This window comes from Dicentrarchus labrax, unplaced genomic scaffold, assembly GCF_905237075.1.
Source record: "Dicentrarchus labrax unplaced genomic scaffold, dlabrax2021, whole genome shotgun sequence".
Taxonomy (NCBI): Eukaryota; Metazoa; Chordata; class Actinopteri; family Moronidae; genus Dicentrarchus; species Dicentrarchus labrax.
Window position 1 is genome coordinate 2,503,812 of NW_026136702.1, and position 15,201 is coordinate 2,519,012.

General features: G+C 43.0%; 1 protein-coding gene across 2 annotated transcripts in view; it reads left to right on the plus strand.

Moving 5' to 3' along the window:
* The window catches only part of LOC127372569 (inositol polyphosphate-5-phosphatase A), a 138,325-nt gene that overhangs the window by 50,530 nt on the left and 72,594 nt on the right, over positions 1–15,201 (plus strand). For both annotated transcript variants that reach the window (XM_051416465.1, XM_051416474.1), the window contains exon 4: positions 453–540. In XM_051416465.1, the coding sequence (XP_051272425.1) occupies positions 453–540 (88 nt within the window). The remainder of the gene's footprint in view (positions 1–452; positions 541–15,201) is intronic.

Here is a 15,201-nt window from a genome sequence, read left to right on the forward strand (position 1 = left end):
CAGTTTCTGTCATAAGGAAACACCTACTTGAGGGCTTGTTGTGGAACATGCAGGAGCAGTCTGGTTTAAACTGAGCTGACTACTCCCCCCACTGGTGGCATCACAGCTGCACGTCAGCACAGCAAAATACCTTGTTTTCTTTTTAGAGTATAAATCTTGGATCAGGATAAATATTAACTTAGTAAGTTATTTTAAATGCGGTTCCACTTGAAGTAAAGCTGGGTGTCTGTGTGTGTGTGTGTGTGTGTGTGTGTGTGTGTGTGTGTGTGTGTGTGTGTGTGTGTGTGTGTGTGTGTGGTGTCTGTCTGGGTGTGTGTGTGTGTGTGTCTGTGTGTGTGTGTGTCTGTGTGTGTGTGTGTGTCTGTGTGTGTGTGCTGTGTGGCTGTCTGTGTGTGTCTGTGTGTGGCTGTGTGTGGCTGTGTGTGGCTGTGTGTGTGTGTTCTGTCCATCAGGGAGCTGTTGTCCAGTGATGCCATGAAGGAGTACAGCAGAGCTCGCGTCTACCTCGATGAGAACTACAAATCCCAGGAGCATTTCACAGTGAGTGCTGTTTGATACATCGATGGTGCATCCATGTTCTATCTGAAAGTACACACAAACTCTTTGAATTTGAAGTGTTTTAACATGTGATGGATCACAGGCTCTACAGTGATTGGATTTCATTGGATTCTTCAAGCTGGCCTCTGGCTCAAAATTGATTATTAGTTTTCTTTGTTGATTCAATCAAAAATCATGATTTTATTTGTGACTCATCAAGCAAAACTGTATACACATCAAATACACTTAGAATAACAAGAGAAAGAAAGAATTATGTTTTAGACATTGTTGTAAAATAAGTCAGTCTGAATACTGGACATTGACGACTTTAGATTAGTGGCATCAAACTGTTGTTAAACTGTAAGTCTCCTTTCAAACAGACATAAAGCCTGAAAAATGAGGAAATAGATCATTTCTCACCCTTTTAACAAAGTGTTTGCTTATCTCAGCCTAAACCCTTTAGACCACACCTTTTCCTGCTGACAGGAGCAGTTTTACACTTTTATGCTAAGTAACACTTTGATTCTTGACAGACTCCCATTTCTCTGAATTCTGATATCACTAACAAGGATACATCAGATCAACAGAGAACGTGTCAGGTTTGTGATCGCAGCTCATAAATTAGGACACTCGTGGTTGAAACTGTCACCCACCAGGTGCAAATGTGTGACAGTTCAGGCAGATGCAGCCAGAGTTCGTAGAAACCGTTGACCGTGGTGTTTTGAATAGCTTACAGTTAGTTTAAACTAAGAAAGGCGTCATTTAGAGCGTCGGTATATTAAGATATGATGACAGCATAAGGCCCTCCAGTGGACTACAAACTGCTGCAGACTCTTATAAGCTGATTGACCTGCAGCTGTTGGAGTAAATGTTTGTGAATTTAAGATGGAAATTCCAGCTTAATAGACCTACACCAATATGCTGTACTGCCTGCCCCTTCCCCCTAATGTGTAGTAACAGCAGATGGCCACCAGATGACAGTAGATATTAGGAAATCATTTTCCTGTGAGAGAGTTGTGTTCAAATGTTTTGGGATTGCTTCTTCATTGATTATCAAGATTTATTCGCAATTTATGGGTTCCTTTGCAGAAGCTTATAGACACTTTAAGTTAACAAAAGTAAGTCGTGATAGAGTTAGTTTTCAGTGTTGCAAGCTGCCAGTGACTTCACACTGAAAGAGTGAAGAGTGCAGCAAATTACCATAGGGAGAAATCTGGTTCGTAAACTTTCTAAAAGAACAGATCACAATGACAATGTACGTGTGATACAAAACAACTAGTGCCCACTTATTCACAGATCATACATAAACCAAAACAATAAATACATACTCCACTATTTATGGGAAAGTTTGCACCTTGCACCAATCAGGATTACTCAGTAAGGTAACTCCAAAAATAACATGCAACAACTTGGCAACAATATATTCAAGTTTAGTTTTACAAAATCAGATTCAGAAAGACTAAAAACTAAAGCAAATAGTTTTTCACAGGTAAGCTGATAATCCAGTTTACAGAAGCAACAATAAAATAACAAAAATCCTCCCTTTCCTTTTATGGCCCGAAATCCTTTTTTAGTTTCAGTAGTTAACTAGACAAAAAAATGGCAAAAAAGTAATCAAGCTACTTTGCAAAAATAAATGCAGCTGAATTGGCCTAAATAATGAAAGTGGGGATGATGTGTCACACTCTCTGTAAGATACATATTCATCTACCATCATCTTCATAGGTTTCCTGTTTAACTGACACATCAATAAATGATATTAATGTGGCCAAGTACGCAATTATACTCAGGACAGAAGCTTTAATCTCAGTCAATGAGCCTTTTCCTTCATTTATTTGTTCCATAGCTGAATAGATGTTTTGTATATGACCTCTTGGTGGCGCCAGATACTCAAACCTAACAGCAGTAGCAGAGGACCTGAGTCGTGAGTCCTGCAACCGTCCTGTGGTTCACAAGGAAACATGGTCTTAAGTTTAATGCCCGCTGCCTAATTAACAGACTCCAGGTATGTCAGATGACCAAGTCCACATTCCCAGGAGTTTATGTGGAAAAAAGCAGTAGAGAACAACAAGTCGAGACTGGTCCAGATGTGGACTTCGGTCCCAGTTTGTCCCAGATCACCGAGTTGTATGTGTGTGTGTGTGTGTGTGTGTGTGTCTTGGTTCTCCTCCATGTTTACGGCGCTATCACCACGCTACACTGCACCTCCACAAATGCTCATAAATCACGGCACCCACTGAGTCACATTTGCTCTTTTCAAAAAAATATTACAAACATTGGCCTTTAGAAAATATAATTATCTGCCATTTCATATAAGCGCCGCTAATATCCCGGCATTATGAGCTGTTTATTTAATGGTGTTTGTCTATAGATTAACCTTTTTGTTGTATTTTCATTTTCATCAAATAGAGATGGCAGTTTGTGCTTCTCTTTGTGAATCAGTCAGTGGAAAGGGAAACATCTGATGTGCTTTCTATGATGTTGATATTGAAATCCTGGCAACAGTAAATATGAATAGACTCTCCAGTCTGTCTCACACAGGGCTTGCCATTTAGCTTTGATGACATCACCCGTATTTGTTTTCTCAATCTTCGATTTTTCTTTCCCCCGTGCTCCGGGGATAATTGTTTGTTGTCTGCCCCGCCTGTCAATTTTCAGATAATGTAAGTGGGAACACTTTTCTGGGTCCAGAGCTTCCACTTTGTCTGAGTGTGCGTATTGTTGTGTTTTTGTATGCAGTTGTGTGCGTGTGTAGTTTCTTTGGACGTGGACAAGTGAATGATTTGGATGTGTGGGAGTGCAGTAATGTGGCGAGTGTATGGTAAAGGCCAGTGAGATTGTGTACATGCCTGCCCAGTGTGAGAGTGTGTTTGAACTGCATTTCTGTGTCCGGGAAGGAGAGGAATGTGACTGATGAATGAATGTGTGAAATCCCTTTTTTTAGAGCTGAAGAAATGAATCAATTAGACCATCGACACAAATTCAATCAGCAGCTCATTTGTTAAGCGAAAATTCCTAAAATGTCTCTGGATCCAGCTTATCAGATGTGAATTTTTGCTGCTTTTCTTCGTCTTCTGTGATAGTAAATTGAGTCTTTTTGGGTTTGGGAGTTTTGACAAAACCAGCAATTTGATTATGTCAATTTGAGCTCAATTTGGGAAACTGCGATAGCTGTTTTACTATTTTTTGACATTTTATGGACCAAAAGATTAATAAAAAAAAGGATATATATTATATAAAATAATAATTGGTCGAAGCCCTAACTGTGCTTAAATCTGAATAAAAACATAATTATCTATTTAACAAGTGGAATTTGAATCACCTATTTAGTATAAAGTGGAGCTGAAATTAACTTTGGATTATTTCTTGAGCAAAAACAATATTTTTGAATGTAAAATCAGAACCCATTTCCAACCAAATCCAACCTGCCGATGCGTAAATAAAATGCAGTGTGGATGCTGGAAGAAGCTTAAGCCTTGTCTGTTTACTGTAACTTAATTTCTCTAAATTAAACTGCAATAATTTATTGATGTTGAAATGCTACATGTAACACCTTCATGCTGAATCTGAACAATGAGACGCCTGGGTGAGCTGGAGCTCCTCCTCTCCTCCCAGAGGAAGGCAGCAGTGCCGAGGAAGAGCTTGACTGACACGTTCCCCCCTACGGCTGAGCCCGGGCCTGGTGTTTTACAGCCCTGTTAAGGTATACAGCAGGTAAAATGTCAATTAGGAAGGCCCGCCCTGATAACTCAACTCCCAATCCACTTGTTCTTGGCCATTAATATTTATCGTGGGCCTGGCCCTGGAGCTGCAGCCCATGTCATCTGGAATGATGCGCGCTAATGTTACCGCTTCCTGACACGCGCTTCTACTCTGTGTCTGTACAGCTTAACAGAAAACGCCTGCAAACCCGCAAACACACACACCTCCCACTGTCACATAGTCTAATCAAGATATCCACATACACAGACAGTGACACACACAGACGCACGCTCACACTGCCTCCCCAGCCCTCAGTTGTTCCAGGGCATTTTAATGGGAAATTAAAGGCATCCCTCATGTCTGTGGTCTGCAGGACAGGAATGAGTGCAGCGACAGAGGATAAATCAGGCTCTGTGGCTTGACAGGACACCGCTGTCTCCTCTTTACCCCCGTGGTTGTGTGTGTATACATGCATGTGTGTGTGTTTGTACTTGCAACTGCTTTCGCTCCAGGGGACAGTGTTGTAGTATGTAAGCACTTTGTCCTGACCGATTTGTGTCATGGATCTAAAACACTCGCGCTGGAAGTTCAAAGCGAGCTGTTTGTAGTTTTTGATTTCATTATCAAGGCGTCAATGTCTAATGTTAGTGTACACAAACTGCAAATGGTAACAGACCTCTAATGAAAAGCAGGCTAGCATGAATCCCGACTTACTGCTTTTGGTGTGGTTGCAGTAAGCATTTACAGTAATTTACTTTATTTGGAATTTGAGAGTTGTAACTTACTAATTTAATACAGTTGCACTTCATGAAAACAATCTTCACACAGGATTTGTCCTTCCTGATGTAAATTAGGTTTTTAACAAACATAGACAGTTGCAGTAAATGGTCGGATGATTGGAGAAGGACAGGACGACATACAGTGGAGGTCAAATTCCTTCCAAAATCTTATGGAAGCCAGTTTCACACACATTGCATCTGAAGTGCTTTACAGTGGAAATAAAAAGCAACACATGCAGGAACAAAAAAAAAAAAGGAAGAAAATAGAGCCAAAATCAGTAGAAACACTCTAATTCCTTCTAGGGAACTACACAGTGTTACAGTAAGATAAAGACTGATTTTGTAAATATGGATGATTCATAAAGACTGAGTTGGCTGTTCACATATGAAACATTTAAAGTCCCTCGGAGAAAGGCTGGGAGATGAGAAATATCTTTTTATCAGGATAAACTGCTGGCTTGTAGCATTTCCTTTCGGTCTTATGCTGTTTGAGTACGATTTATTTGAAATGTTTCCCATAAATATACATGTTATCTTACAGTACACACAAGCACAAATAATGTTTGAATTGAAAGTGTTACCAGAAGATGCTTTTTGATAAATATCAGTCTTGCAACCCTTTGTGAGATGGGGAAAATGTTTGTCGTGACACAGAAATAAAAGACAAACTCATTACATAGGTTACATAAATAATGATTACAATACAAAGAAGTTAGTTTATGAGAATAATTGAATAGAAATATCTTTAGATGAGCAGTTAGACTGATCCTGCACTTGAGGAAACGAACGGATTTACTGAAAATCATAAAGACAGAAAGTGTAGTGTAGAACAGACCCAATCAGGTTAAGTAAAGTCTTTATTGATCTCTTTAAAAGTTGATCACAGCAGCTACATGTTGATATGTCTATGAGCGAGATTTCTCACATTGGAAATGTATTTACTTAATCAACAAAATAATTAACAGCATCAGCAAGATGCCTAATTTTTGCCCGTCCGGCCCGAGCTGCCGCCTGATCTGTGGTCAGTAGAGCAGCCCTGTCAGTAGCTGCCAGCGGCTCTGCCTCTTTCTGCTCCAGAGGTGAGTCCTTAATTCTCCTCCAGGCAGCGCGCTGTAATGCAATCATCAGTACCGCTCGGCTCGGCCAGGAATTTATGAACACTTAGTGTCCCTCTGTGCTGACAGGGCCTCAGCGTGACTGTGTTTACGGTATTGCCCAGAAATGCGTGTCACTCGCATTTATCGCCTTTTTTTTTTTTTTTTTTAAAGCTGCATCCTATATCACCCCCCTGTTCCACCTTTTTATGATGAAACAAAACCAGGTTGCATATAGAGATTATATACTTTCCAGAGAAAGTGGGGTCATAGAGGAGGGGTCTCTGTGTACAGTCTGTTGGTTTTACACACAGAGGTTAACTAGCAGGAGCAGCCCTCCCCCTCCTCCTCCCCCCCTCCCTCCCTCACCTCTCAGCTGTGTGTTTAAAAAGACCGCATCAGGCCATATAAGCAGGTTAAAATATTGCTAACTAAATCTAAGAGAGCTCTTATTTCAATATGGTGAGAAGTACGGCACGGACTGAGGCCACTTGAATGGAGTAGATGTCAGCGCGGTAATATCGCCAGGCCATAACTCTCCACGGCCATCACTCATACTCTCAGGGCAGACATAAGTGCATACACACACACACACACATATATATATATATAGTGGCAAAGCTGAATAAACACTGACGCAAGCACACACACACACACACACACTCAGGACACGGGTTGAGCGACAATCAATGAATCTGCCATCAGACGTTGAGTTATGAGGCGGAGAGAGTGGGCATTCCCTGCGTGAAAATATTTTGACTGAAAATGTAGATATAATTAATAGATTGTGTAAAGAGGTGGAGAAATTGATGCATTTATTACAAGGAGTCAAATCTGGTGGGAACTGAGCCTTTTGCCCTCCTTGACCATCAGTACGGCGGACACACGGGCTGCTCTCGTACACACTTACACATCCACAAACACACACCAAGCTCCTCATAAACAACACTCTGATAAAGTGTTTACCAATGTGTGTGTGTGTGTGTGTGTGTGTGTGGGAGTAAATCAGTTGTGTTGGAGGTGTTGTTGTCCTGTGTTGGAGGGTGGGATGCTGTGCTGGTGTGTGTGGAGAAGGGAGGGAGGTTGGTGGTGGTGGGGGGGGCGGGGGTCTCCAGCCACAGATAATGATGTGATTCCAGCATGAGGCGGGCCGGGTGTACCTCGCCACCGTCCATTATGATGTGCGGCCCCCAGCCACCGAGGGGGCAGAGTGAAGGTGAGCCTGTCATATCGATCTTTTTAGTGCTAAAATATGAGCCACTTTACTCTGCTCCCCGGCGCAGTGATGTGAAAAATAATAACTCGGACCCAAATTAAAAATATTGATCGCTTAGGAGGTGTTGAGAGCAAATAAACACCCTCTGAAGGATTTTTATGCCCTCCTCCCCTCCCTCCCCCCTCCTCCCTCCCTCACCCTCCTCCCTCCTCCGTCTTGTCCCTCCCCGCCCAGTGAAAGGGCCGGGTCAGGCATGGTGGCTGAACTGTAAAAATATCCCACCATCTTGTTGCTCAGTAGTCTTCATAATAACCACCTCCCAGGCTCTTGACGCTCTTTATTGTTTCCAGACACAAATCAACAAGCGACCATCTTTTCAGCCACTCTCTTCCACTGATTGATCGGGTTTTGACTCCATAATCTGGCATTAGCTCGGCTCCATTCAGGTACACACAACCCGCCCCCACCCTGAGTCATAATTTTGTGCACATCCGAGCTTGACTTTTTTATTCCTTCCCCCGCTGTAACAGATGAGCTGACACGGGGCCATCAAACGGGTGGGAAAACAATTGCCACAAGGTTAATTTTATTGCCTGCTCCATGCATTTGTGAGCAGGCGGGAGGTGTCCTCTGCCCGGGTCCTGATGAATGGCTGCGCCGAGCGGGCAGGAATGAAAATGAGAGGGGAGAGGCCAGGCACGGGGAGCCGGAGTCCTGCCGCTCCCACCTGAAATTGAAATTTTTCTGACATGCTCAAAATTGGTATTCTGATATATAAGAGAGGCGATGTTCCATTTAGTTTGATGATGAAAGCCGTCATGTGTCCCAGTCAATTGCATTTTACGACACCCACTTTACCTCATACATCCGGAGAAGGTTAATATCCGCACATTCTAAACGGCGGATGTCAGATTGTCCAGAGTCTGTAGGAAAATAAACTACTTAGTGTATCTAAATGCTGTCGTAATACTTGGCTGTCCCGGCCGCAGCACTATTGATTGTCCACAAGGACGTTTGTTCTGTTTTGGGGCCAAGGCGGGATGAATAGATATTTGATGGAGCGTGGAGAGCGGGGCTGGACCAGCATCTGCATCTCAGTGCTGTGTCAGTGGGGATGAGAGCCAGGCGTCGGGGAGGGAATCACATGCTGCCTGTTGACATCAGTGAGAGGGAGCGGGGCCGGAGCTGGCGATATCTCCGGTTCTCCACTTGAGCCGGGTCCTGCTGCTGAAAGCTCGCTCCTGTCTGCTGGCTCCAGGCCCTCACTCTCCGTTTGTGTGCGTGTTTGTGCATGTACATGTATGCGTGTGTTACTGATACAGGGCCATCTTCGGCCGGCACTTTGTCCATACGTATTGATTCTTCCTCCACCGCTGGGTAAAGCTGCTTCATTTGCATGGCCCAGCTGACCCGGGCAGTCAGTGGCCATTATATTCCCATTAGCTAATCTCTCAGCTTTGATTTCCATAATCCTCTGTCTATTGAGAGCCCTCACAGCTCTCACAGCCCCGCTCCCCAAGGAGGAAAAAGACCCCCAACCACCCCACCCCAGTCACTTTACTCTCCAAAAATCACAGCAACATGCATCATACACACACACACACACACACACACACACACACACACACACACACACACACACACGCATATGTATATTCAAACATTGCATTGCTGCCTTATTATGCCATATTGTTGTGTAATATTGATATGTATTGCCAGTGGTGTAAGTATCTTTTACATAGACCTATAAGGGGTATTTAACTGGAAACTGTATTTAATACTGATACCTCTATATGACCTACATAAACAAACAAGACCATCAATGACAAGATCAGCTATTTGTATTTCAGATTCCTCTTGAAATCAATGAAACGAGGCGGAGGAAACAGTACTGTTTGTGTCAACACAAAGTGAAATTTCCTTGTTGCTGCTTTAAGTAACAGCAGCAATACCAAAGTGGAAGTACAGAATTATCATCTACAGAATGAACTTCAGATGCAAATGATGCAGAATGGCTTCTTTCAGAGTTATATTATTATTTACATTGTGTATTCCGATTATTATTAATTATTAACAAGCATGCAGCATTTTAATGTTTAATGCTGCTCTGTGGGTAATTAAATCTAATCTATCGAGCTGGCTTAGTGTTGAAGTCTAATCTGACCTTAAATATCGTATACACCTCACAGTTTCTTCCAGAACCATCTTTTGAGTCACACATCCCCTCAGTGAATGTTAGCATGACTGACTGTTAAAGGCTTCAGCAGTCCGAACTTTATTTTTTTGCATGAAACTGCTCCTTTGTATTACAGTCCCTACACTGCAGCTCAGTTAGGAAACATTGTCCAGGGAAAAACAAAGAGGGAATTTCCTACCAAAAAAGGCTTTAACTTTGGAAGATACCATCTTGATTTGACTAATTCAGACTGCTTCAGTATCGGATTAGCTTTGGCTGAATTTTAGAATGCATTTAGAAAGGATTGTGGATTTTCTCCTCCATCACTTACTAATCAGTGATGGAGTATTGTATTACGATAGACCTGAACAAATGTAAATCTATCCTCTATATGTCTCTTGGTATCTCTTTATTAGGTCACGGTAAAACACAAGGAACATGATCACTCTTCAAACCATCACAACATGAGAACAGATTCTAACCATTTTTGAATAGATACATTTAATAGCATAGCAACTACTGACCGGCATTACTCTGACAGGCACGCATGTCTTCATTCTAGATTTATAGACTTTTAACAATTTGAAGTCTTTATGTCCTAAATATTGAAAGTCTCTATCACTAAAGCTTGCCAGTAGGATACACCGATGTGAACCAGCTCACACATTCACCTCCCACATCTGCATCCCCGGGGGCATCTGCTCATCCTCTCCTGGAAGAGACATCCAGCGTGCCAGGCCAAATTGACCCTATTCACCCTCAGCAGAGTTCTCTTGGAGCGATGGCTCACATTGATCAAAGAGGACCTACCACCTACCGCCCACACTCCACCCTTGACACCCCCTCCTCTCCAAATGAGCTGATAATTAATAAGGGCTGGCTCTGCAAACACCAGTCAACAGACAGCGTGATGGATCAGACAGCTTGGATGCAAACCAATACAATGCCGAGTCGTTCTGCGGCCCCTGGGCGTCCTTTACCCTGCACGATCAGGCATGCACAGGAGCACCCATCCTGCTAATTAAATACCCACAGGTTGCCCTTGTTTTTCAGCAGGGATGCTTTCTATCTGTTCACTATTGGCATGTATTTAATAATTCATGGGGCTGCACCGCCGAGGACAGCGCTTAGGGTCTGTGCTGTACTGCTGCAGACTTTGTGATAAAGTCAGTCAGATTTCAGAGGTTTAACAGCTCACAACATAATGCATAGTGTTCACTTCATTTCGGGAAAATTAACTAATTTGAAAATTTCCGTATTTGCTTTGTGATTAAATATTTCTCAACCAACATATTAAATGCTGATCATGGAGAAGAAAGATGGTACATATTAATCATAATTAGCATTCTGACCATTCTTATCATTCATCTGAAGGAGCAGTGGCACCGCTGTGGGACATTTGCTGCAGAGCTGCCAGATAACTACACCTTCAGGCGATTTCCTCTAACTGCCGCTGAGGCGGTTCGACATCGGTCACACAATTATTCCGTCTTGTGACGGCTGTCTGCTTTTGATTGCTGAACGAGCTGAGCAGTGACAGACACATCCATGACTGATCTATACCGCTGTGCTAATTACTTCCTCTTAATCACTGCACTTCCTCTTGTTTTGTCACCACGTGACTTGTTAGCCGCTAATTGTGTGATTTGGGCATTTTCCATGGAGGAAAATTCTGTTAGCTGCTTCATTAGACCGAGTTCACGAAAGGGACTGCTCGTCACCAGTGGCGGTTTGTATAATTATTTCATTGTCATTTAGAATAGGTGTGTATGTTAGAGAGCTCTGAGGAAAAAGAAGAAACAGATTCTTAATGATGTTAGGTCCCGTCTCGCAGAGGCAACAGTCGCAGTAGGAAGTGTGGTTGTCTGGCCCCTGTGTGGCCCCTAACCGGTGTGATTGGGTGTAATTGGTGGATCTGGTCTAAGAGGAGCTTGGGGTCGCCGGCTATGGGTTGTGAGCCTGTCATAATAACAACCAACAATGTGATCATTTCATTTCCTTTTCACTTACACATCACCTCACTTCACATGAGACAGCACACGCAAACACACACACGCAGACATGGGGACAAGGTTAACGTTGGGCCCCATTTATTTCACTCTAACAATGACTCTAAATAGCCTTTCAAAAGCAGAGTGAGGAGGGAGACAAAAATAATCGAATCACACAATTACTGCTGGGCTTCATTCTATAGTTAAGTGCATTTTTATTGTGTAACGTTTCTTTTCTCCCTGCACCCTCTCCCACCTCTTCCACCCCCTCTATTTTTCCTGCCTCCCTCGGCAAGCGTTCTCTCCCTGCCACTTCTCATCTAATATGGCCATAATTGGGTTTGCTTGCACAAATCAGATTTCAGCAATTGGGTTATCCTCCTCTGAAATTGGAGAGGTCTCTGGGCTGGCATGGGTGGAGAGTTAATCTGCTTTTGTTAAGCCCTCCTTTTGGTGGCCACGGCTGTGCCAGTTAAAGCGTTTTACCTGTCACTGTGGACATGGCTCGTAATTTACCCCCCTCTTCAAAGAAAAAAAAAAAACTCTCACACACACACACACAGTATACACATCCAGCCATCTGCTTCTCCTTGTGCAAATAATGACATTTGAATCGAGCATTAACAGGCTTAATTACTTTAAAATTGTCATTTTAATTTACACTGATATAGTATTGATCACACAAGCAGAGATTAAGGCCCTCAGTGGAGCGGTTGATGTGGAATTAAACAGGGCCAGGTCCTCCTGGGGCCCGCCTGGCCTGTCCTGCCGCAGCCAGAAGAGGAATGACATCCTCCCCCTAATGAACTGGCAGCATGCGCAGACATGAATTTCAGGCCCCGCTGGAGAAGGAGGGAAATAATGGGGTTTGGGGAGCCATGGCGGGTTATTCATTCACTGCCATGCACCAATTCTCCTGTGATTCATCCCCAGGCCCCCAGACCCCCACTGCCTGTTTGCCTGCCACATTCAGCCCGCCTGACCTTTCTCCAGCCTAAGTGTATATATATATCCCCTCCCTCCTCTGGGAGCACCTTGCCCCATACCTGGTATCATGTACAAGGAGGGAGTGGCATGGTGGGGGCTGTTAGGCTGGGAGAGGGAGCAAGGGTGAGACACCCGCAGCGAGCTGCCAGCCTCTAATCCAAACACCCCCCCCAGTGGTGGAAGTGCCGGTCCGTGATTCTCCCTCTCATCCTGGCTCAGCGGCCTGTCGTGAAGAAGACGACACTTTCCTGGGGAATTGATCTCCCCGCTCGAGCCCGGTGTCACGCACAGCTGGTTAATATCGGGGGGGGGAATCGTTACATTAAATCCAAGCAATTTCTCCCCGGTTTGAAGAAAGCCTGTGGCTCCTGTGGTTAAGCGCTGTGTTGTGCAGTAATTATAGCAGTAGAAACAACCTCTTGACACCTGTCTCCAATGAACACACTCAAACAATCACACTTCACACGAGTGCTTTTAATGACTGGCTCTTAGAGCGCCTGATAAGAATAAGAAGGGCTGCCTGCAGACACAGGAAGGAAGAGTGTTCCAATACATGTGCTGTGTCTGACATGACACATTTATACTGAAAATCACTGTCTTCTAACTTATTGAGATCACTTACTTCATTATATGATGCTTAAAGACAATCGTTACATCTGTGAAAGGTAAAAAAATGTTGTGTTGTGCAACACTGAGTAATTATCATGCTTGATTTGTTTACGTATCACAAGTCAGTTATCATTATAGCTAGTGGTCGACAGATGTTCATTGGATGATGCCGATATTTTGAGAGCAAGAGATATAATGCCGATATCAAAACAAAGAAAAACCATGTATAATTTAATCCTGTTCTGTAGGAAAATCAGCCATATGTTAATATCAGGGTGCACGAGAGTTAGAGTACAGGGCTCGACTTTTTCACCACCTTCCCAAAACTCTCAAACATTGTTCCGCAGCGGCCACACTGACGAGGCTGCCTACAGATGTGTCTGTCGGCCTCGAGAGCACAGACACCAGCTGATTATCTCAGAATGATAGATAGATAGATAGATAGATAGATAGATAGATAGATAGATAGATAGATAGATAGATAGAAATAATTGGTGCTTTGTCCCGTCTCCTGTCTACATGTTGAAGCGTCCTTGAGCAAGACACCTATATGTGTAAGTGTATATGGAGAAAAAACTAAGTTGTTTGGGCAAAAGAGCCATAATAATAATTACATTAATAATAATAATGTAGACAGGAGCAGCAGAATGAGCTACCAGGGCGCCCTGTTGAGACACGTTTTTGCAGGGATATAAAATGACGTGAGTCATTTGTTGTAAAATCGTGTCCACAAGGTTTTAACAAAAATACCAAAGACAATTTAGACAAAGTAAATTAAAACCTGTTGATATTTTTGCAGTATGTGAGTGATCTTTGATATGGACTTGTGTTTGAGCACAATTAGTTTATTTTCACTAAATTGAACTTTGGCTATTTAACTCTGAGCAGGTATCGAGGTTCCTTTTTGGACTCGTCAGTATACATTATATTGCTATACAAAATTTTAAAAAGCAGGGATATAATGAAAGAAATCGGTGTTGTTGAGTCAGTACAAGATACGTAAGGTATAATACCCAACAAGACAAACCACCCGAGGTGAATGTGTCATTACGTGATATCAGATTGGTGCGTAGACTCACATACTTAATGATACCCTGTTCACCATTTTAGGCTATTTACTATTTGTTTACAGTTTAATACTGTGCATTAATTCAGAACAGCAAACACATACTGCCTAATAGGTGTCTGAATATACTGTTAGCCAGTAAGAGCTGAGAGTTTTCACTGGCCTTCGTATAAATATATGCAGATATTTTAGACAACCCACAGAAATGTAGTCTCTATCAACTTTCATATATTATGGCAGTAAAATGTAGTTGCGGCTGTACTCACAGTCCGTGTTGCATGCTCTCCGCTTCATCTCTAACTTTCTTGTTGTTCTCCACTCTGGGCTGTCAAGAGCTTTAGAAATGATTTATGGTAACACATACACATCATGAAATCAGACAGCGATGGCTTGGTGGCAAAGTCAAAACCCAACTCAAGTCTATGCTTGTCCTTGAGCCAGTTGACTGCCAGTGTTTCCTAAAACAGCCCAAAGGTCCCAGAGCAGATTGAAAGAGGTGGGGATTGTTTGCGAGGTCCTCATTTGATTGCATTACCTACTCCTGGATGCCGTGAGGTTGAAGCCATCTTGACAATGAAGGCTAAACAAAACAACAACCTCTTCTCTCTCTCGCCTGGCAAATCCCTGTGACGGATATCAAGACGTCTCCAATACACGTAATGGACTTGGCAAGACCTGGGGTGGCTGTGCTTGGGCCTTCTACTCCACTCTGTCATCCAATCACCTTATTCTAATGCTATTGCATTGTTTAGTCAACCAGCCGTCCATTTACATCAACCCATAACCACACAGCCACACCACAGAAGCACTTAATAGAATTAGCAGGTATTGTGCAGCACATTTTAAACACATAGGCCATTTTAAACACACACACTCAGTCACTGCACCTCCCTCCCTGGGCTGGTGATCCCCTGCTTGCTGTCAGAGTAATGGCATCACAAGCTCTCCATGCAGCGCCTGCCTTTCCTCTTTAACTGTCATAACTCTATACTCTACCCACCATGGACAGTTTATTCAGATCTTTAAATGTGTAGCCAATATTGT